At 38.1% G+C, this 22209-nt stretch overlaps 2 protein-coding genes and 1 long non-coding RNA gene across 5 annotated transcripts; 1 reads left to right on the plus strand and 2 right to left on the minus strand.

Moving 5' to 3' along the window:
• Positions 1 to 258: 258 nt before the first annotated feature.
• Positions 259 to 11976, minus strand: ilrun (inflammation and lipid regulator with UBA-like and NBR1-like domains). Of its 3 annotated transcripts, none has more exons than XM_003453695.5 (5): positions 11640 to 11976; positions 9160 to 9314; positions 8839 to 9036; positions 6816 to 7120; positions 259 to 3923 (listed from the first exon to the last, which is right to left on the minus strand). In XM_003453695.5, the coding sequence occupies exons 1-5, from the start codon at positions 11795 to 11797 to the stop codon at positions 3897 to 3899; spliced, it is 843 nt and encodes a 280-aa protein (XP_003453743.1). In that variant the 5' UTR covers positions 11798 to 11976; the 3' UTR covers positions 259 to 3896. The 3 variants fall into 3 exon arrangements, with proteins under 3 accessions (XP_003453743.1, XP_005458484.1, XP_005458485.1); XM_005458427.4 differs by lacking the exon at positions 11640 to 11976 and adding an exon at positions 11388 to 11503; XM_005458428.4 differs by lacking the exon at positions 11640 to 11976 and adding an exon at positions 10757 to 11135.
• Positions 6086 to 6809, minus strand: LOC112846881 (uncharacterized). The gene is made up of 2 exons (XR_003220073.1): positions 6387 to 6809; positions 6086 to 6243 (listed from the first exon to the last, which is right to left on the minus strand). It is a non-coding gene; the product is annotated as an uncharacterized LOC112846881 (long non-coding RNA).
• Positions 11977 to 12968: 992 nt separating the features above from the next.
• snrpc (small nuclear ribonucleoprotein polypeptide C) lies at positions 12969 to 21995 on the plus strand. Its single transcript, XM_003453668.5, has 6 exons — positions 12969 to 13068; positions 15203 to 15245; positions 15387 to 15495; positions 18866 to 18925; positions 20862 to 20966; positions 21468 to 21995. The coding sequence occupies exons 1-6, from the start codon at positions 13061 to 13063 to the stop codon at positions 21590 to 21592; spliced, it is 450 nt and encodes a 149-aa protein (XP_003453716.1). The 5' UTR covers positions 12969 to 13060; the 3' UTR covers positions 21593 to 21995.
• The last annotated feature ends 214 nt before the right edge of the window (positions 21996 to 22209 follow it).

Raw genomic sequence — 22209 nt, forward strand, 5'->3', positions numbered from 1 at the left:
ACTCCACACGTTCATCCAAGTACAGTAAGCTGCGGCTAAAACTAATTTTGACGATTTGAAGTGGGACTTTGCGTGACGTTACTGTGGCTACACAGTGCATCTTTTGTGCTGTCGATGGATGTGAAACTGTAGCTCAGCGATTACATGATACTGTTTGAGTTGGGTGTAGCTTAAGGTTAAAGCGGCAGCTGGAGTATAGAGTGATTTTATGCAAAGATGACATTTACTTTGACCCCATGAACAAAACAAAAACTGAAGTCATTGTTTCAGTGTTAATTTAATCATACAAATGCTTAATTATAGTTACAGGAGGAAAAAAAAAACAACTTAATTTTGACAATTTCTCTTCAGATAAATGTGCTATCTTAGGACTATGTAAACTTTCATCTCATCCACTCACTCTGCCACCCATCTCAAGTCCAAACATAGTCACAAACTAAAACTAAAGAATGGATCCAGCACTATTTTCTCTCTCACACACACACACACACACACACACACACACACACACACACACACACAAGCAAGCCAACAAGAAGGAAGCGCACGCACGCACGCACACACGAAAAGAAGGAAAAGACAGACGTGAATAATCGAAGCAGTGCAGAACAGTGTATACTGTTTGGGAGGAGGACTGTCAGATGACTCAATACAAACAGAGAAGAGCTGCAACACAGAATGCTGGTGAATTTTAAAGATAAACATACACTATAATAGAAGAAACAATCCCCTTTATAATTAACCATCAAAAGTTGTTTAAAGGACTTTAAAATCAAAATATTAAAAGTTTCTAATAATCCTGTTTGAACACTTCCTTATAAAAACTGTAACACTATAATGGCGTTCTATGGACCACCCATTTTATTTTTAGGCCAAAAAGATACACAGAAAAAACAAAAAAAACAAAAAACAAAACAAAACAATGGACATAATGAAGGTAGCAAAGCTGAAGTAGAAATTCAGGTGTAACAGCAGACAAACTCATTCATGTGATCAGAAGAGAAAAAAACAAACCCAAAAACCATACATTAACCTTCACGTTCAACATCAGACACTGGTGCAGGAATGAAACTAGTGTTTAACACTGAAACCTTTCATTTCAGGATATATAAAAACAAAAACCTGAAGCTGTGAGGAATACACAAATCAATAAAATATTTTGAGGAGGGGGGAAATGCTGGTGTCACAATCCACAATAAGCCAAAGAAAACCTCAACTGACCCTCAGTGCTAACAATGCTGATAACAAACATCTACATTTCTTCAGACAATCTGCTAGGCTCACAGTACAACTCATCACTTTTCCCCCCTCATACAGTATACTCAGCACTCACGACAAGTCTGGTGTAGTTTGGTCTTCTGATTTTTAGCACCACCTGCTGGCTACGAATGGGAATTATTAAATCTGCAGCACAGACAGAAAGACAAAATAAATAACATCTGGGAAACTTTTGATGCGTGAATTTTTGGTGCAGAATCACTCAAAAATACTTCTGAGGTACACACTTATTAAAGCTCTGTCAGTAATGATGTGCATGTGTCAAGTCATCCTTTCCCCAAGTAGTATACACCATTTATGTCAGTTCAATCCAAAGAGAAACCATTAACATTTACACGCACACACGCACCACGCAGGCACATACATACATACATTATGTATATATATATATATACACATATATATATATATACTCAGTACATGTGCTGTAGACATGGACTCAGATACTACAGTCATTCACCAGGCAAAATAGATTTAGATGGCTTTATCAACCTTTCCTCACAACTCACATATTCAAGCTTACTCACATCCATTTGCGCTTCAGCCTCCATTAAAAGCGAAACCCACCCTAAACAAAATAAAACAAACAAAAATAATAATAAAATAAACTCCACCCTTGTCCCATGCAGTTTCAATTATGCACCTGCAGACTATGCAGCGGATGATGCCACCCATTTGTGTCTGGTCTCTCTGGATTTTGTCTTTGGAAGAAACTGGGTTCCTACACAAGAATTACAAATATTTATATGCAGAAGGGCAGGAAGTCTTAGTTTTTAATAGTCTATGTAAACTTGGACAATAAGACTTGTTTCTTTAGATATTTTGTCAGACAACACAAGTCAAATGCATGTGGCATCCTGGATTCACAAAGTCCAACCCTGCTTAGTTTGAAGTTAACTGTAGTAACGAGAGAAAACGGCTTCTGTTACAAGCATCCAAGCCATCTTACAGTCCAAATCTGTATGACAGCAGAACATAAAATCTCCAAATTATCAAGGATGAGTACTAAACTCAAATCAAGGACTGCAAAGAAAAGGAAAAAAAAGTGACTGTATGTGGAGCAATCAGTCTAACAAGCCAAGTCGTAGCAGGGGGGAAAGTGTCATGCTGCAATGCAGTAACTGCTGGAGTCATATTGGAGTTTTGAGAATTTCAAGTTTCCAGCTTGTGAATTTCTTAAAATTTGAATCACAAATGGAAGTGTGTGATTTTTCTAAAAGCTCCCATATTTTTGGAGCTTTAACCAAACAAATACGGACGACTCACTTTAGCCAAAGTCAGATATTGATTGTTGCCAAAGCCAAAATTAAAGTGCCCCTATTGTGCTTTCTCCTTCCCTCCAGTGTGTTACATATCTTCTGTGCATATAAATAGCTTGCAGAGTTAAAAAGGCCAAACTCAATTATTCCAACTCCAAAAAAAGCAGTCCTCATTTACACATTTCATACATGTAATAGTGACACAAACACAGCACAGTACAGGACTAATCAGCCATTTTTCACAAGGCTAAAAATCCTTGCGTTTTAACTGCGACGATCAGCATTATCATAGCTAGAAGACAACAGCTGTGCTGATGAGTCAAAGTAAAAGGCAGAAGCGATACAATGTATTTCTAACAGTTTTAAAAACCTTTTGTTAGCAGTCAACAGCTTTCAGACGGTTTCCTCGCTTTTCATGAGAGACCTCAAAAAGATGCGAGTGTGCCAAAAATGTGAACATTATTTTGAACACTGAAATCATATAAAACAATACAGGCTGTAAATGAGCATAACAGGGGCACTTTGGATATAGTGTTACATTTTAAACATGGCATCGCCATATCCATTACTACTAGTTGTCTGGTGATGTAAAATTGGTTGATGATGGGAAAGATTCCCATCTCTCTCATACATGAATGCAACTTTGAGGCTTACATTTTTGTACGCACTTAAGTGATGATTTTCCAGAGCTGGCAAAGACCTGTGCATGTTTTCTTTCTTTCCTTTCTTATGTGTAGTTTTCTGCTTCTGTGTTTTACCTAAAGGAGTTTGAAACTTCTGCACATTTAGATTTTTTACATTTTTTTTGAGGGGTATGGTGAATAAAAGACAACACCTTTTTTGTTCAATTCTGAGTCTTCTTTCAAACACTGTTTAAAGCCTCAACATGAATGACCACTAGAATTTCCTGTACTACTCTAACATATTTAAAAAAAAAAACAAAAAAAAAATATTTCTAGACCTGGGTAGGAACCCCAAAGAGAGAAAGCATTCAACTGCCCACGGGAATACCAAACTGTTTAGGGTGACTTTCACTTTAACTAGGCACGTTTTTACCACGTAAATAAAAAATAGTCAGGTGTATCTATTCGTAAAGGTTTATAGCACTCTTAAATGAAGCATTCACACATGCGAATCCAGGTTTGATGTCAGGTGGGATGTTTCACTGCAGCTGATGTAATCCATCACTTCACTGTCCTCTGTGTTTCTGTGGAAAGGGCCACGTGTTGTTTTTGGAAGAGGGTTGTCATGAGTCAATATAAAACAACTGTTCCTCCCCCCCTCCAACTCCTCTGTGTTTAAGGACTCCCAGGGTGCCAAGCTCTTCATTCACCATGGGGGAGAGGGGTCTTTGTCATTCTAGCTCTGTCCAAATGGGTAGGGTCCCTGTGGGGGAAGACAAAAAAAAAAAATGAGAGAAAGCCTTTTGGTTTAGTTTCTATTACAACACAAAGGGGAAAGAAAAGCAAAAGCTCCACCATGTCTGTGTTTATCTTCAGTTTCAGGGCGGTAATAAAACGTGACAAAACAAAAGCACCCAGGCAGTCTTCTTTCGAATTAATGCATCGCTTAAAAAGCCACAAAAGATTCACACAGCTAGCTGACTCTAATCATTCCAGTGTAGCCAACCCTGAAAAGGTTGAGAGGTCAAACTGTAAACAAAGCTTTGCCTATGAAAAGTACTGGACCACACCTCTTAACCTTTGAATTCGAATATTTGCATTGCTACAGGTGTATAAGATGATGGACGTAGCCATGCAGTGTGCTTTTACAAGCATTTATAAAATAATGGGTTGTTCTAAAGAGCTCACTGAATTTGTAACTGTAACAGGATGCCATCACTGCAACAAGTCGTTCATGCAAATTTCTTCCCTCCTAAATAGTCCATGATCGGCTTTAAGTGGAAAGTGGAAGCATTGTGGAACCACAGCGCATCAGCCATGTGCATAAAAGTCGCCAGCTCTCTGCTGACCCAGTAACTGCAGACGCCAAAACTTCCACTGGCATAAACATCAGCAAAATAACTGCGTGCATGGAGCTTCGTGGCACAGACGATCAGCTCCTCCAGGTGTAATGTGTAGGTGGTTCAGTCCATACAGTGTTTGAGGAGATAATACCATAGAACAAAATAGTCTCATCTAAAAGATTTAAGTAAGTGTGATTTTTTTCTTCAACAAAGAACATTGAGGGAGTTTAACAAGGCTGTAACATAGAGGTTTACACATCTCACAAATAATTACCTGTTAGCCAAACTGTAGCAATACTTACATGTTGGCAACAATGCATATCATCTCTGATTTTAACAGGATGTTTAGCCAGACTAGAATTGCAATTACGGTAATTAAGAATAAAAGTAAGAACTTAACAAGAAATGAGGAGCTCGCTTTGCTTTTCTCTGATACTTACCACCAACACTGCAAGAAAATACAAAACCTGGCCAAAAGTAAAACTCTATAGCATTCCCAGTTGAAAAAGTGGGGCTTTTCATTCCTTTGGAAGGTTCAGGCCTTCCACTGTAATTAAAAACTATATATATTTAAGTGAGGTTTATTTACTCAAACTTAGAAAAAAAAAAGGGAAAAAGCTAAATAAGATACCCTAAACTTGGTTTTGACCATTTGCAGACCAACCGCTGATTTGAATGTAGTTACCACCAAAACACACACAAAAAACCCCTGCTCTGTCTGTAAAATTAGAACATTTTTTTTAATATTCAAACTTTGTTCTGCATCATCATGGCTCAAGCTGTGCTTAATAACATTATTGTTTTGTGTGTTAATATCACAGCATTTCAGCTGTCATCAAAGTGCTGAATTTTTTCGTCATCTACAGTGTTCGAAATAGAACTTGGACATAGGACATTATTCGTTTTTCTCATGACTAATGACTGCACTTAAAAATGTCAAAATATTTCACTCTGGACTAAAGTGTTTAACATAGAAACTGCGATGCACATCATCAAATGTCAACATTAAACCAAGCTTTTAGTCCTATAATCACTTCTATATTACAGGACAGAAAAACTACAAATATCCCCACTGACTCCTAGAAACCAGACGATTGCGCAATATGTTGCGCCAAACTGTACAGTAAGACTAAAATGGATTAAGTCACAGGAATTATTTTCTGTTTTAAGTAATCCATCTCAAGTTACAACTAATTAGAATAAAGTTTTAAACCCTGAGGCTCGTCTAACTGTCCACAACCTGATATGCCGACAGCTGCAGAGCAGACTGCCAAGAAGACGGTTAGTGTCTAACCACAATCCCCCGAGTAAAGAAATCTAATCATCTAATTACTCACGTGAACTTTCCTTTGGCAACATTTTAGTCAGTGGGAAGCATATGTAGGTGAATTGATTATATTAAATTTGTGTTAAAATGTGTGCAAATATGTGTAGTCCCAAGAGGAAGAAAATGATAAACGCAATTATCATATTCATGCCCATAGAAAGAGAGAGAGGGAGAGAGAGAAAAAAAAAAAGATATCTGATACTTGGGACCAGCTTCACAGTTTAAGTGGAACTAAACGAAACACTGATAATGTAATAGAATTTAATTTTACAGAGAAACAATGACCATTATGGCTTCTTTTTGTGGCATATAAAGAAAAAAATCCACGTAGCATTGCCGAAAGAAGGTTTCAGTCTCACAATTCAGCACTGATATGATTTCCCCATCTCCTTCTTGGTGGGACAGCGTCAGAGCTGAAAGCAGCACGTAAAGTTTACTTAGTGCTTTGTTTAAATGGATCAAGTTTAAGTTTAAGAGCTCTAATGTGCAGCTGTCACGTTATAAATAAACAGCAACATGGGGGGTATACCGAGTGGTAAAATAAATAATAACTTACAAATTCCAGAGATTAATGTTTTTCTGCCAGCACTGCTCTCTTATTTGCAACGACAGTGTTGCATTTTTCCATTATATTCTTTGTTATAATCTCTAGTGAACACAGGCAGAATCCAAACACAAAGAAAGCTGATAGCTGCCACTGTGATACCTGTCAGGGGTTTGCAAAGATGCAAAGAAAGTCTGGCAATGTCGAACACTTCGTAAGCTACACCCTATAGAGCCATAGAACTGCATAAAGCTAAATATTTAAAAATTTTGTACAAGTCAAAACAACTGCTCATCTGCTGCCCATCACATGTAGAATGAAAGAATGTAGTTTTTACGAAAACTTGCATATGGTACTTAAAAGTATAACGGAGTGAATGTAGTGATGTAGGTTTAAAGGTGACAGTAGATCTGTGATGAGTTCATTGTTACATATACATACCTGTCCATAAGTTACCACAGAAAGATTAGTTTGGAGACCATTTGACGCCCTATTTACAGCATTATGAGACAGTCCATTCTGATCTTGCTGGATTGGCTCTTGCGTGCGCTCCCAAGCTCCACCTGGATCTCTGAAGCTGTTGTCAGTGGCATCATGCTTGTTCTTCTGTGGTGAGGCAAAAGGGTTGAAGTCTCCCTGCACATTGCGCTGGGGCTGAGTGTTGAATTCCGTCTCGAAGGAAGATAGCTGCTGAGTCACTCCAAGAAGACCTCCAACTTCTACACTAAGAATCACCCATATTACATCTGTGGAGATAACAAACGAGCACAAAAGTGACCTGACTGTGTAAGACTCAATTGTTTTGCTAGTTTGACAACTTTCTTAGTGTTAAATTGCTATTAACAGAATATGTAGAATCAGAATCGCTTTTATTGCCAAGCTTGTACAAAAACAGGAATTTGTTGCCGTGTGTTGGTGCCAAAAAAACAAAAAAAAGAGTATGTGGTTTAGTTTGTAAACTAAAATTAGGTTTTTAAGGGGGAACTTTTCTGCTCTTTTCCAACTCTTTATATGTATTTTTGTACTCTTTTAGAGCATTTTTGCATGCTTTACAGCTGGTTAACCTCTGGTTTTTGGAGGATATCCCCTAAAGCATGTGCTGCATTGCTGTTTCGAAGCTTTTAGAAAATAATTACTGAAACTATTCTCTTCCACTTTGTATCGTGACCTCTTCCAAAAGAACAAGGAAAAAGGGAAAACAATGAACCTGCTAAATCTAACTAACATTGTTACCAGCAATGTAACTAATGGTGCTGGCATAATTGCATAATTTCCTTAGGGATTAATAAAGTTTTCTGATTCTGATAACAACAACAAGGGAGAGGTAGATGTAAGCACAGGAGTGCATGATGAGGAAGGAGATAAGGGACTGCTGTGAACAGGTTTCACAAGCTGAGGTGTGATTATCTACAGCTGAGGGTGATGTTGATTCTCTGCTGGGCATTTGTGGAGCCCCCCCAGGTGACCTTCTGTCAGAAACATGCAGATTTCACTCCCTCCCCCCTTCACTTTAAACCAACTTGCTTCTGATTGCCTGTCCCTCTAAAACAAAAGACTGAGATAGTGGGTGGGACCTCTGTGCTCACAGCCAGAGCTACATGCCTGAGACAACAATATGAAGTAGGTTTGTTACAAGTCTCAAATGAAGACTTAAACCACGGGCATCCTCAACATTGTCTGGTGTCTGGTTAAAACCTGACAGTCTGATGAAATTTTGTTGTTCGTCTTATTTTATGAGAAACTGAGGTATAAACTAAGGCAGTTCAATTATGGCAAAAATCCTAATCATGGGGGGTGAGGAAGTGTTAGGCCTTGACTAGGGGGCAATTTTTGTAAAGCCAGTCTCCGGCAGCTATTGGTTCCTGCCAACCTGCCTCCGCTGTGGGAAGTCTGCAGGCACAGATGGAGGCCAAGAGGGCACAGAGTGACAGTGAGCTCACGTGGCTCAGAGACCTGCAAAGCAGTCACAGAGGCGAAAAAAACCCAAAGCCGACAGCAAATTGTCGCACACTGTTAAAAGTGGGCTGAGTGAACGACCATTGGATCTGCAGAAACATGGAGCCACACACAACTGATAATCCTGCAGGTTTTGACTACAAAAACTAGAGTCTTACTTCCTCGAGATTGATCTTCTTGATTGATGTCTCTTAACGATCTTTTCTGAAGCTGCAGTAAAAAGCGACTGACTTTAAGTTATTAAGATGAGCAAAGAACACAGCTAAGAAGAAAAGGGGAGCCTAATGTATTACAGAGTACCTAAACAAGACCTTTGTTGTGAACATGAAAGCAAAATACTAACAGTTATATTATAATGTTGTTTTTAATCATCACAGGAATCGAAAATTGTAAATGAGATTTAAATCTTTAAATCTTGGCTTAGTATGAACTGAAATTATTATTTACTATTATTAGTCATAGGTCTCAAATGTACTTGATAGTTAATCAAAGTAGTAGTGGTTCTTACCTCCATAAAATAATCCAGTGGCAGTACACATCCTCCACTGGCCCTGGTACATGCCAGGAGTTGTGGGACTTCGCATCTGCACACTCACATCTGATATTTCTTGGGGATCTAGTGACTTCACCATAACTGTGTTTACATGCCCAAACTGATCGCCTCCAATGTACTTGAGACAAACGCCCGGTGGCCACGACTCTGCACCTACAAGACACCAAGAAGAATTCATTCAAAATACATCTCAACAAAATCCATGAACATGTTACAGATTTATAAAGACTACCTACATGTATACAATGTGAAGGTGTAAATGTAAATCCCATATACCTGTGTTTTGTATCCTCCAGGTCTTAGTGAACAGTGTATCTGGAGGGACAGACTCTCCTTCCCCAATTGTCACATCCTCAACAAAGGACATAGATGGGGTGTTGACATTGGGACTTTCAAAGTCATAATATGCACCAATAGCAGCCTGCAGATTCCTGTTCCAATGCAAAAGAAGGAGCATAGAGTTAATACACATCAGCAATACCTATCGATCCCGGTTATTAATCTTGAAATCATAGTGCTGCAGTATACAGTAAAGTCTGTCCAACTTCAACATGCACCTTCTGCCTTTTCTGATTTCTTATGTTTTGGATATTTGTTACATTTACATGTTTTCAGATCAAACAAATTTTAATTAGTCAAAAAGAACTAATAAATTTCAAATGATGATTTCAATTATTAAGAGGGGGAAAAAGCTATCCAAACCAAAATTCCTCCAAGAACACATACACGGCTCATCCTGGAGGTCACAAAAGGACCCAGAACATCATCTAAGGAACTGCAGGCCCCACTTGGCTCACTTAATGCCAGAGTGTATGACTCAACAAAAAACGAGACTGGGCAAAAATGGCATCTATGGGAGAGTTCCACAGCAAAAAAACACTTCTGACCAAAACCGGATTCTTATATGGTGCTTTTCTACTCTCCCAGAGCACAAAGCGCTTCATTTAACATGCCTCTTTCACACACTCCTATTCATTTTTCTATGCTTAAGTGCTTTCTATCTACATTTTACACACATTCATACTCTGATGCATCCATTCTAGTATTCTAGTATCCATTCTAGTATGCATAGTTAGTATCTTGCCCATCTGGCATGCAGACTGGAGCAGCCAGGGACCAAACCACCAACTTTCCAATTATTAGATGACCTGCTCTACCTACTGAGCTACCAAAAAAATCCCCACAAAGGCTTGCCAAATGCACCTTGATGATCCCCAAAACATAAAATATTCAGTGGAATGATGAGACTAAAGTTCAGTTTTTTTGGAAAGTTTATATCCTTTTATATCTGGCATAAACTAACACAATATTTGATAAAAAATAACATCACACCAATAGTCAATCATGGTGGTGGTAGTATAATGGCATTGGGCTGCTTTGCTGCTTCAGGAGCTGGACAACTTGCCATTATTGATGGAATCGTGAATTCTAATCTATACTAGAAAATCCTGAAGCCATCGGTTTTTTGTCCTGAAGCTGAAGCACACTCAGGTTATGCAGCAGGACAACAACAAAATATCAGAAAGATCAAAATAAATAAGATAAAAAGAAAACAAATGTTTTGGAGTGGCTTAGTTAAAGTCTGAATTTAAATCTGATTAAGATGCTTTGGCATAACCTTAAACAGTCTGCTCATGATTGAAAAGCCTCTAATGTGGCTGAATTAAAGAGCGGGCCATAATTCCTCCACAGCTGTGTAAAAGACTCATTGCCAGTTACTGCAGACTCTTGATTGTAGTTCTTACTGCCAAGGGTGGCAAAACTAGTAATTAGATTTGTCTCAGGTAGGTTTGGATAACTTTTTTCCCCCTTAATTAAATCATCATATGAAAACTGTATTTTGTTTTAACTCAGATTATCTTTGTCTACTCACATTTTTTTGCTGATCTGAAGCATGTAAGTGTGAAAAATACACAACAAAAAGAAGTAAAAAAAGTTGTACAGTCCTGCATAGTCATCTTAGTGGCACTTCTCTTAGTTTAGCTCTGCCAGTAAGAGAGAAATAATGCTGCCTGGTTTAGTGGGTTGCTACCTCTGAGCCATTGCTCATATACTAGCCATAAATTCATGTTTACTTAGAACTTCCAAATCTTGGATAAAGGGGACAGATTCAAACAACTGCCGCGTAATGATGCCTTCTTTCCATTATGACCTCCTAAGCTCCATTCCCCTATACAGAAGCTATGTGAAATCAAGTTTTATCTTTCAAAACTGATCCAATCAAGGGCATCAATCGCTGACAAACTAAAGAACGTGAGCGTAGCTGGCCAGGAGCACAAAGGCGTTGTGATCAAGACCACTTGTTGTCGGCCGTTGATAGATCACGACTGGTTACGTCATCAGAATAACGTGAAGTGAGCGGCGCTGCCTTGAGTTTTGGCTTCCCGAGGAGCACGGTTTAACTGGCTCTGTGCGCTGTTATGTAACATGGCTGACGATCCAGGAGCGAGAGTTCCCTGTGCTTAAATTAGCCTGCTAGCTATTTGGTTCCTCAGTGACTTCACCTTACTGTTTCCTCTGCGGTCACGGCAAACTTTACCGTTTCACTTCCGTTTGCCAGTGATGATCGCTTGGAGTTAACAGCCATCCCATGGAATGGGAATGGTGCTATGATTCCCTTCAGGGTTCAACGTCACCTCCATAGCGCTCTATTTTGTACAATTTTTATCTATGTAGGCTAACAAGCTAATTATAAAGCTAGGTTAGCGTCATACTTCTGTCCTCCCCACAGCGGGCCCTCCAATCCCCGCACTCACCAGTTGGTCATGTCCAGGAAGAAGGCGCAGCCGGCAGGGTTGAGCTGAAAGCCCAGCAGCCTCTGAAACTCTGAAATGAGGACGTCTTTGTCCGTGGTGCCCATGCAGCTGAACTTCTGCATGAGCTCCGCGTCCACGTCCATGTCCGTGCCCTCCATGGGTGCCAGGTGTCCCGTGGCGGAGACGGGGGTGGTACGGGGGTCCTCTCTCAATTGAGTCCGAGGCCTTGTTCAGCCATAACAACCAGCTCAACAACAACAACCGTTAGTGCGCATGGCACAACTAGGGGGACGATGTTTGACGTTGCAACAGCGCGCTCGTCGCCCTCCGCCAATCACCTGGTGGGCGTCGACGTCATCTGTTGCTATTTGTAGCCACCTTTTCATTGGTTTATCAATGAAATCTGTTTCCCATCTATCAGTTCAGTGTAAAATATGGACAGTATGACTACCAATATATATGAAAAGAACAGCACTGAATATAATAATTAAACATACAAAACCTTTTCAGAATTATAAGAACTCACTTTTTAAAGATGTACTTTTCCTTAACCTTTCTATGAAGTGATTATGCTTGAAAGCAAAATTCAACATACAGGAAAGAAATATATAAATCAGTAACGATCTGTATATATCATTTACATAGCAAATTTTCACAGTTTAACAATAGACCTCATGTACCTAATCTTTTATCTATTCAGATAATCATATTTTATGTATCAATCTCATGCTTCAAAATCCCTATTTTTGAATTTTATAAATGGTAAATGAATACAAAGTTTTAAAAAACGTGCGTTGTTCATTATCAATATAGGGGGTTATATGAATATAGTGCTTTTGACAACATTTCCTGTCCAGTGTCTTGGGAGAAATTAACACATTTATTTTATTGTTGTTGGGTTTTCTTTTGAACAACACTGAATCTACTAGATATATGTAAATGATGCCCTTTATCTGCACCACCTTCTTTTTTAATTGGATTGCAAAATATAATTGTTTTATTATTGGTACAAAATCTTCTTGCTAATATGGTGGGTTTAAAAAAATTTAATTAGTTTGTTTGTTTGAAAGTTGCTGATTTTGGTTGTAATTATGAATGTAATTACGTCATTTACATGCAGTGGTAGTATATACTACCTAATAGTAATGGAAATCACTAAATGTCAAAAAATTATTATTGTTATTGTACTTTATTATTATTATTATTATTATTATTATTATTATTATTATTATCATCATACTTTTCATCTACTGTATTTAAATCACAACTAAATAGCTAAATACCAACAGAAGAAAGAAAACCATGTAATTTTCCGTAACACGATTTTAGGCGGAACTAAATTTGTGGAGGTCTCCATATCTTGTCGGAACGCTTATTGGCAGTACCGGCGTCGCGCTTTCTGGCTGAGGTTGCTGTGAAACATGCCGAAGTAAGTTCACATAAAATTTGTTTTTACTGATAAGTCTTTTACCTATTTCGTTTAACAGCATTGATGTGCGTTTGTATTTAAATTAAGTAAGAATTGGTGGTAAGAAAAACCCTGGAGACTAATAACCGGGGTATGCTCAGACCGAGGCTGTAAGCTGTGTCTGGGCTCTGGCTATTTGCTGGAGCGAAAGCCAACATTTACCAGCAAATATCGACAGATAGTGAAGTCATGGGTCCGTGATATTGAATAGATCAGTCTATCAGTGGTTTCTATTGAGGCTAACGTAACTTGTATATGCTTAACAAATATCTAAACTACAGAGCAGTTCGCTGTTTTGTTCGAGTTTTCTCGCGGTTCCTAATGGTCCAACAATTAAATGTGTATTTAGTTCAAACTTTTCATTGTTTTTTCGCCTTTTTTTAAATTCAGAAAACATTCACATGTAGAAGTGTGGTCTGGTATTAGATTAAAGATCTTGTTGACACATATTAACATTATTTTACTTTCAAGGTGAACGCCATAGAGGGAGACTAGCTGCAAAGCTCACCATAACAAATAAGTAAAAAAGAAAGTGAGACTATTAAAAGATTATCATCACTTTATGATGAGGAAAATGCATGCCAAAAAATCACTTTTTTAAAATGGTACTTTTCAACTAATTTGATGTTAGCTACAATTGTGAGTCACCTGGCCTGAGAATATCATATCTATTTCTGAAAAATAAGAATACTGTAAACATTTCTTGCATGACCACAGAAGTATACATGCTATGCTTTGTGAAAGGTAAATATTTCCAGCTGGGAGGGACTTTTTGTGTAGGGCATCTCAAAATCTAGCTGGACATTTTCTAACACCTGCATGGAACATATGTTACTTAAAAAAATGCATTGTCCTTTACAACACACTTCTAATATACAAAAAGATATATTAGAGGGAATATTTTGTCTAGTGGTGTTTTGAGCTGACCTGTGACATGGTGTTACCCTGTTTGAAAACTGTTTTTAAAAGGATGGACATTACTCAGGTACGCCATGTTGTTTAAAAGTTAGTTCATTTTATTTGGATGCAGCATTTTCGGTGAGTGAATAGTTTAATTTCTCATCCATGCTTTTCCCACTGAAAATGTTATGTACAGATGAACTGAATAAACTTTATGGGATTTCCTTACCTGGATTATTGACCATCAAACCGTGAACCATTGATACAAGGCAGGATGGATCCAGCATTTCATGCTGCTTCTGCCAGTCCATGACCGTTCAGATATCACAACAGAAGTAGCGACTCATCAGACCAGAAAACATATTTTCAATCTTTTGTCTGCCGTGGCAACGATTTGGTGTGAATTGTTGCCTCATTTTCCTGTTCTTAGCAGACTTTAGTGACACCCAGTATGGTCTTCTTTTGCTGTAGTCCATCTGCTTCAAGGTTTGATGTGCTGAGCATCTCAAGAAAATCAAACCAGCGTGCCTGGCAGCAACAACCATGTCATGTATAATATAAAACTTAACCAAGTCTACATGACAAAATGCACTAGTTGGTGCCATGTGATTTAGCCTATTAAATTTATTTACTTTGTTTGCATTGTTGAGCAGACATAAAGTGGCCAGTGAGTGTATAAGAGTACCAGCCCTATGTTATTGATATTAGGGGTGGGTTTAAACAATCGATTTCTCTGATTCAAATCAATTATAGTTTGAATAATGCAATATCTATTCATTAAATCGTAATTTGATTTTTAAATATACATGTATTTTGTCAGAAACACCAGAATCTCAGGTTAAAGCTCACAAAACTATTTAAAAAAAACGCCAAACAGCTAAAACGGCAAATGAGAGCAGGTAAACAGATTCTGCAAAATGATGTCAACACAAAGCGCTGATAACCGCTTACTTTGACACAAAGGCATCTGCTGTGATGAAGTCTCACAAGTGTATACATAGATATAGAAATATGGATATGTACTGATAAATGATCAGAATTATAATATATCCGATTGGTCATATTTAAAAGGTCTGGATTTAAAAAAAAAAATAAATAAATAAATAAACAAAAAAAAATAAACAAACAAAAAAAAACCACTAAAAAGTTAACCTTTGTTGTTTTTTTTTTGTTTTTTGTTTTTTTAAATCCTCAGGTTTTACTGTGACTACTGTGATACCTACCTTACACATGATTCGGTAAGTTTTGTTTGTATCAAATCAAATTGTTGAAAGGCATTAGTGTGTGTGTGTGTGTGTGTGTGTGTGTGTGTGTGTGTGTGTGTGTGTCTTTTCTGCTCCAGTTCAATATCTCATGCTTTTACTCTGTTTCTGTTTAAGCCGTCAGTGAGGAAAACCCACTGCAGTGGCCGAAAGCACAAAGAAAATGTGAAAGATTACTACCAGAAATGGATGGAGGAGCAAGCACAGAGTCTCATTGATAAAACAAGTAAGAATATTATTGTCTGAATGTCTTGTGTCAAGAATAAAATTACTACAGGCTTTGGTTTCAGGTAAGATTAGGAAACGTGAGTCATAGTCTCCTGATGACAAAACATGTTTTGATCAGGGGAGAAACTCTGTTCTGATTCTGAGCTCTTTTGGATACAGATCACATGTCCAACAAGCCTAACTTAAATGTGAAAGTGCCCTCTAGTGGCAGCATCAGTGATGTTTTTATTTGCTTGTACAGTGGTCCCTCGTTTATCGCGGGAGTTGCGTTCTAAAAATGACCCAGGGCTCGCAAAATTGCTAGCCCGACGTCCCGGGGCTAGCGATTTTTCCAGTCGGGCTACCAAAATCTACCTCAGCCCTGCCCGTCGGGCTATCATAGGAAGGAAAAATATATGTCAATGCTTTTGCATTCTTTCGAAAATGTAGCTGAGTAATTATGTGATTGGCATCGATGACCCACTGTCAATATGTGACATACTGAAATCGCGTTTGAATTTGCGCTTGTTTTTTGCTTTCGCTTTCACTTTGCGATCGCACGAATGGTGTGTAGAGAACGGCAGCACTGATTGGTGAGTGACGATTAATTGCGCACCAATTCCTCTGACATCGTCTTATCACTCATTAGCTTACTATTCAAACGTGACAAGTGAAATCTCCCACAGCAAGCTTAAACATGTCATAGAGGTTGATTGCGCAGAGAATCGCTGACCGTTATGTAAGTACGTGTGTAAAAGCAGCAGGATTTACGCCGGTATTTTAGTTCTGCTGAGCCAAATAAGACAGGTCGGGGTGAAGAAGGGGCAGCCAAATAAAAGCCTACCACAAAACGGAAAAGTTATGACAAATCAGACTATGAGGCAAAAAGAAAGCTCAGCTTTTTTGGTTTCATGGACAAAAGAATTTATGTGGCTGGAATATGACGAGCTAAATAACATGATGTTCTGCCAGGTGTGTTGCGAGTTTCATTTCATTTGAGTCGACAAGCGCCTTTGTAACTGGAACCAGTAATTTTAAGAAAGACCCCATCAGAACCCATGAGAAATCCAAGAAATGCATTATTGCTCAGTCTGCAATATCTTTCCCAGAACAAACAGCAATTGCAAAAAACATACTAAAAATAAACCAAGCACAAGCAGAAGTCCTGAAAAAATCTTTCAAAAGCGTACTATGTTGCAAAGAGTGAACTACCATTGTCAAAAATTAGCAGTCTTTGCAAACTTCAAAAAGCAAATGGCCTAAATCTTGGTTCCACTTACCCCTTACCCTTGACTTCAGTGGAAATTTCAGATTCAGGATCTGACACAGACTGATTCATGTTCTACACAGTTCTTGCAAGTTCATAGAAATTTCTGTTCAATTAGAACCAAGTATTTGAGTTGATGATTGTAATTTTTATACAGTTGTTGTGATTTGTATTTTAACAATTTTCTGATTAATTTTTGTTTCCATTACAATATTATACTTTAATGTATAGTATTGTAAAGGAAACAGAACATTAAAAAATTGCTCTTTTTTATTCGGGCTACTTAAATTTATTTTGGGCTACCAAAAACTGACGAGTGCCTGCCCGAAGGGCTACCAGAGATTTTGCGAGCCTTGTAACCTGCGATAGGTGAAATCCGCGAAGTAGCCAACTTTAGTTTTTACAATTATTATAGATGTTTTAAGGCTGTAAAACCCCTCACTACACACACTTTTCTCAGACAGGCAAGAAGATTTTCACACTTTTCTCTCTTGTTTAAACACCCTCAAAGTTCAAATCTTCATAGAAAAATAAGTCCAGTAGGGCTGTGCGATATGACCAAAATCTCATATCCCGATATTAAGACATCTATCGTCCGATAACGATATAAATCACAAAAATGTGACATTTTCTGTAAATTCTGTGAATGTCGGGCAGCTCGACTTGCGTGAAGTGTTTCCAGCTGGGCGTCGCGTACCTGGAGTCGAGTGTTTTAAGTGATGCATGAAACGATACATTTTTAGACATAGGTTGTAACGCCGCCGTTTTCTTTGTGAGTATTTATTACACAGCGTGCTGTGGGGAAAAGCCTGTTCTAATGTTTGAGTCTAAGGTTTATTTTTTAGCACCTGACGGCTCTTTTTTGCTTCTCATCCGTAAATACTCTGCATCTTTCATGTGATTCAGTTTATTTTGAAAAGTCTCAACAGGATCTTGAGCTTTATTGTGAAAGGTTTATGTGGAAAATAAACAAGCGGACACGAGGTGGTTTTACCGTCGTTGTTGCTAACGACAACGCATAAAAACAAGCGCTTGTCCTTCTGTAGTGTGGTTATATTAAATATAAGAGAAAGAGAGAACTTTAGGAAATTAATATAGCCACTACAGTGACCATCATAATAATGAAAAAATATTGCCGTAAACAGTTTATTTTGCGACACCACGAAACAAACGATAGCGTAAAATGAAACGATAGACGTTTTTATATCGTCATCCGACATATATCGTTATATCGAACAGCCCTAAAGTCCAGTATTATATAAAAATACGGTAACTTCTACCTTCCTTTAGCATGTCCAGAAGTCCAACTTTTTGTGCGATGGTTAGCATCTTCCTCTGCCTTTTGGGTGCTACTGCAGGTGCCTTTGACGGTGCAAAACGTTTCGTCGACATTGTTGTGTTTGTTGGGGAGAAAACTAGCTAGCGATCGAAGATTTATTTAAATTTGACAAGCTGAACGCATTCTGTACTGGACAGGAGACACGGCGGAGATTGTTTGACGATAGTCTACAGCCGATTGGGATGCAGAACACAATGCACTGTAATTTAAAAAAAAAAAAAAAAAAAGCATGCAAAATTGCACAAAAAAAAATCAGCGAAAGGTGAACCGCGTTATAGCGAGGGACCACTGTACAGCAAACCGCCTATATGCTTAATGTGGGTGCTGCATGCTCTTTCTTTTCCATATTTAGTAAGCTGGTTTAGAGGCAGACAGTAAAAGCCTGTTACATATCCCACACAGGCATGCTTTTGCACTCATGTAGGATATCCAAGTTCTCTGCTTAACCAGTGGGCTCTATACACCAGCTTACTTGGGCCTCTGAGATTACAAACCACTAATCCATATATAAAATGCAAAGCTCATGAGTGTTTTTGTCCACTGTGGAGGAATCTGTTGTTTTACAAACTAAATTCTTCTTTGTGGCTTTTAAACATGACATTTGATTTTGTTTTTTGAAGTCACTTTTATGTTACTTCCTCTCCCATTTAAAAAGATCCCATTTGTTGGACTCCATATGTAGAGCATTGCACTGAAGTTAGATTGGGATCTGTACACGATTCATAATCTTCATGAAAAATTTCTTTTTTTGTGTGTTTTTAATTTTGTCTTTTCTGCCAACAGCGGCCGCATTTCAACAGGGAAAGATTCCTCCCACGCCGTTCCCAGGTGGCCCTCCCCCAGGTGAGTCTTTACACTTGGTACTAATTTAATTAACCAACCATAACACGGACACTGGCTTTTTATAAATTCATAACCATATGGGAAATTCTGTTAACATTTTCTTTTTAATTGGAGGTTGAATGAAGTGCATTTCACTAGACTAACAAGAAGCCATACATGTGGAGCTTTAGCAGTCATATCCTGAGGATAACTAACAATTAATTCGCGTGAATAAAGCATCTCATGACATGAAAAAAATATGCAGTGTTTTTATATATACACTATATATATTTGCTAAAAGCTGGATTTATGACTCAGGTTGGGATTGCTTATACAAACGTGTATCAAGTCCAGACTATGTGCCAATTATCAGCGTTTTAAAGCTTTTAAATAAGAGGCTTTGTATTCAGCATCTTAACTTATTACATGCATCTAGCGTCTATGCTAGAGATGCATCTGACCCTGTGAGATCAGACAAAAGCACACATTCCTTAAGTAATGTCAGATTGAGTTCATATGTAACTAGTGCCTGTAAAGTTGAGTAAATTCACAGGAGGCACATCATGTTGTGCCTCCTGCAAGCGCTACCCAAGAAGCACCTTTTGCTTATATTATTGCATTATTGCCAGTAGTGACAATGCATCTGAAGCAGATTGTCTCTTGTTGTGTTATGTGCGAGGAAGAGCAACTGCGAGCAATTTCTCAGTGTTGTGTGAAAATTAAGATGAAATTGAGCTACGATGTGAGTCACTGATTTGCAGATTTTTTTTTTTTTTTTTTTTTTTTTTTGGTCAGTAAAATGTTGTTTTGTTTTGTTTTGTTTTGTTTTTTTTAAATTCCAAATTGTGGTAAAACTGTGACCACAAACCTGCACGACAAAGTTAATGGTAAACATATGTTGAGTCACCCCCACTCTAGCTGATTGTGGCAACTCTAATCACATAAATTGATAAATAAATAGTTTGTTAATGTTTAAGACAATTTAATTAGTGGTTGCAAGATGTTAAGATGCCGTCCACCATTATCCACCACTGGAGCTCTAACAGACAGCAGCAGCTCTTTCTCTGTTAATGTAGGTTGAAAACAAGCAAAGTGGGAGGTAAAAGAAATGATGGTTGAACATACCGGTGTGGTTCTGCACTACTTTAACCTAGAAATAAACAGTTGCATGTTTGGTTTACTTCCAACACGGCAGTGTGTAACCATATTCTGCACAGTTATGTGCAGATTAGCCTGCAAGGAAAGATGGCTACTGGTGCTAGCACTAACATTAACATAGGCAAACTGTTAAGTGTTATGCACAGTGTAAAGTACCACACTTATTAGTGAGATTTAAAAATCCTGAATTTAATACTGAATAATGTAATTATTAGTTATTAAATGCTGCTTAAATACACATCCAGTATTTTTACCATGTTTAACCTCATCCATTAGCTGGTACTCTATTTTGGCTGTATGCTGAGTGTTGTCTTTTAGACAAGTTGACTAGTCTATTTTTCCCCCCACCAGGAAGCACCTCGCTTCAATTATTTTATTATTTCCAGGAGTGAGAATGCATCTAAGTGAACCATGGCCTGCTGTGGTGCTATAGGGAAACTCTATAAAATTCCCCAACATTGAGCTCATGCGTGAAAATGAATTAAGGGGAGCAACAAAACTCACAATCACAAGTTTGCAGATTTATTGATCAAAGAGAAGGAGGAAAAAAAAAAAAAAAAAGGTCAAAGATAATGATGATAAAACTGCGACCAATAAAACGATCCCTTGGAACTGTAGTGAGCATAAGCTTTGTCTGTTGTTGGATATTTGTTTTCTCTTGTTGGTCACATATCACTGTAAATGAGGCTCTTTGCATATACTGTGATTCACTCTATGGGATTTTGACATGTAAATTTCTGTGCACTGTACAGAGTCTTAACATTAATTGTCCACTGGCATTTTTCTGTCTCAAATACAGCTGGTCCTCCTCGTCCAGGCATGCTACCAACACCCCCCATGGGAGGTCCTCCAATGATGCCTATGATGGGGCCTCCACCACATGGCATGATGCCCGGTGGGCCTGGTAAGAAACATTTTTCCTTAATTTTATGATACAATTTGGTATTACCTGAAGGTGTGGCCTGGCCCTAGTTCAATTGTTAATTTGATATTTATTCAATATGATACAGAAATGTTTTGAAGATAGTCATTTAAAAAGTTTTAGACTCATTGTTGTTAAACAAGGTTGTATTCATAAGCAATGACCACATATGCAGATGAAGCTGTTGACCACACACGGTTATTTGAATATTTATTTATTATTGTATTGTGTGTGACTTCTCTTTCCTGATTGGCAGACTTTCTTTTGCTTTTATATCACTGTAAAATCAATATCTTCTGAATCAGCCTTGGCAAAATTAAAATATCTTAAGCAATCAGACATTTCTGTGCCTTGGTGGCCAGATGAGACAAAAGACAAGGAGGTTATTTGAAAAAGTCTGTCAGTGCACTGATGTGGGTGTTTGGGTAAACTGGTGTAATGAATAATACCTAAAGCTGCGTATGCCATCACCATCACATCTAGGAGGCATGAGGCCACCAATGGGAGGACCCATGCAGATGATGCCAGGACCGCCAAACATGATGCGTCATCCTCGACCGATGATGATGCCGCCGGTGAGGCCGGGCATGATGAGACCAGACAGATAAGGCCGAGTGGACTTTGTGCTTTGTTTGTTTCCATGAAGAGTCGCTGAGTACGGAGGACACTTGGCTTAAACTCTTTTTTTTGTTTTTTGGGGTTTTTTTTTTTTTTTTTTGTAAGCCTGCTCAGCCGGTCTTCAACCTTGAACATGCATTTAAATTATGTCATTTCTGTATAAATACTTAATTTCCTGGTATTTATGACAATAGCCATACAAATCGTCTCATTTTGAAGAGTATGATTGGAAGAACTTTTTTTTTTTTTTCCACTGATATTCAACGAACACATAAGAGAAGCAGGTTTGATTTGACAATGTTCATCACTAAGGTTTTGCTTTGTTTTAGATTTTAAATGTTTTTGTACTTTGTTGCAATGGTTGCAGGAATAAAATGTTGGTTTAAAAACCTGTTTCCTTGTAATTATTTAAACCCTTATGTTCAGACTCTAAGCACAGCCAATATTAAAGCATTTACTTTATCAATCAAAAATTGTAATAAAACTCGTAATGTTCCCTCTGTACAACACCATTGTTGATTATAAGTCAGTCACAATCTAACCATTTCTATAGTATTAACTGATGTGATTTTAACTGATGTGATTTTCAGAGGCTCAATTTGATTGG

The sequence above is a fragment of the Oreochromis niloticus genome, linkage group LG5 (genome assembly GCF_001858045.2).
Source record: "Oreochromis niloticus isolate F11D_XX linkage group LG5, O_niloticus_UMD_NMBU, whole genome shotgun sequence".
Classification (NCBI taxonomy): domain Eukaryota; kingdom Metazoa; phylum Chordata; class Actinopteri; order Cichliformes; family Cichlidae; genus Oreochromis; species Oreochromis niloticus.

What these genes read in the sequence shown, in the direction of transcription:
- ilrun (XM_003453695.5), bottom strand. Translation starts at nt 11,797, where the DNA reads ATGGAGGGCACGGACATGGACGTGGACGCGGAGCTCATGCAGAAGTTC. An exon ending in TTCCTGGACATGACCAACTG is followed by an intron (nt 9,315 to 11,639) that starts GTGAGTGCGGGG and finishes GCATTGGAACAG; the next exon opens with GAATCTGCAGGCTGCTATTG. An exon ending in CACTGGATTATTTTATGGAG is followed by an intron (nt 7,121 to 8,838) that starts GTAAGAACCACT and finishes TTATCTCCACAG; the next exon opens with ATGTAATATGGGTGATTCTT.
- snrpc (XM_003453668.5), top strand. An exon ending in CCTACCTTACACATGATTCG is followed by an intron (nt 15,246 to 15,386) that starts GTAAGTTTTGTT and finishes TTTCTGTTTAAG; the next exon opens with CCGTCAGTGAGGAAAACCCA. An exon ending in CATGATGCCCGGTGGGCCTG is followed by an intron (nt 20,967 to 21,467) that starts GTAAGAAACATT and finishes CATCACATCTAG; the next exon opens with GAGGCATGAGGCCACCAATG.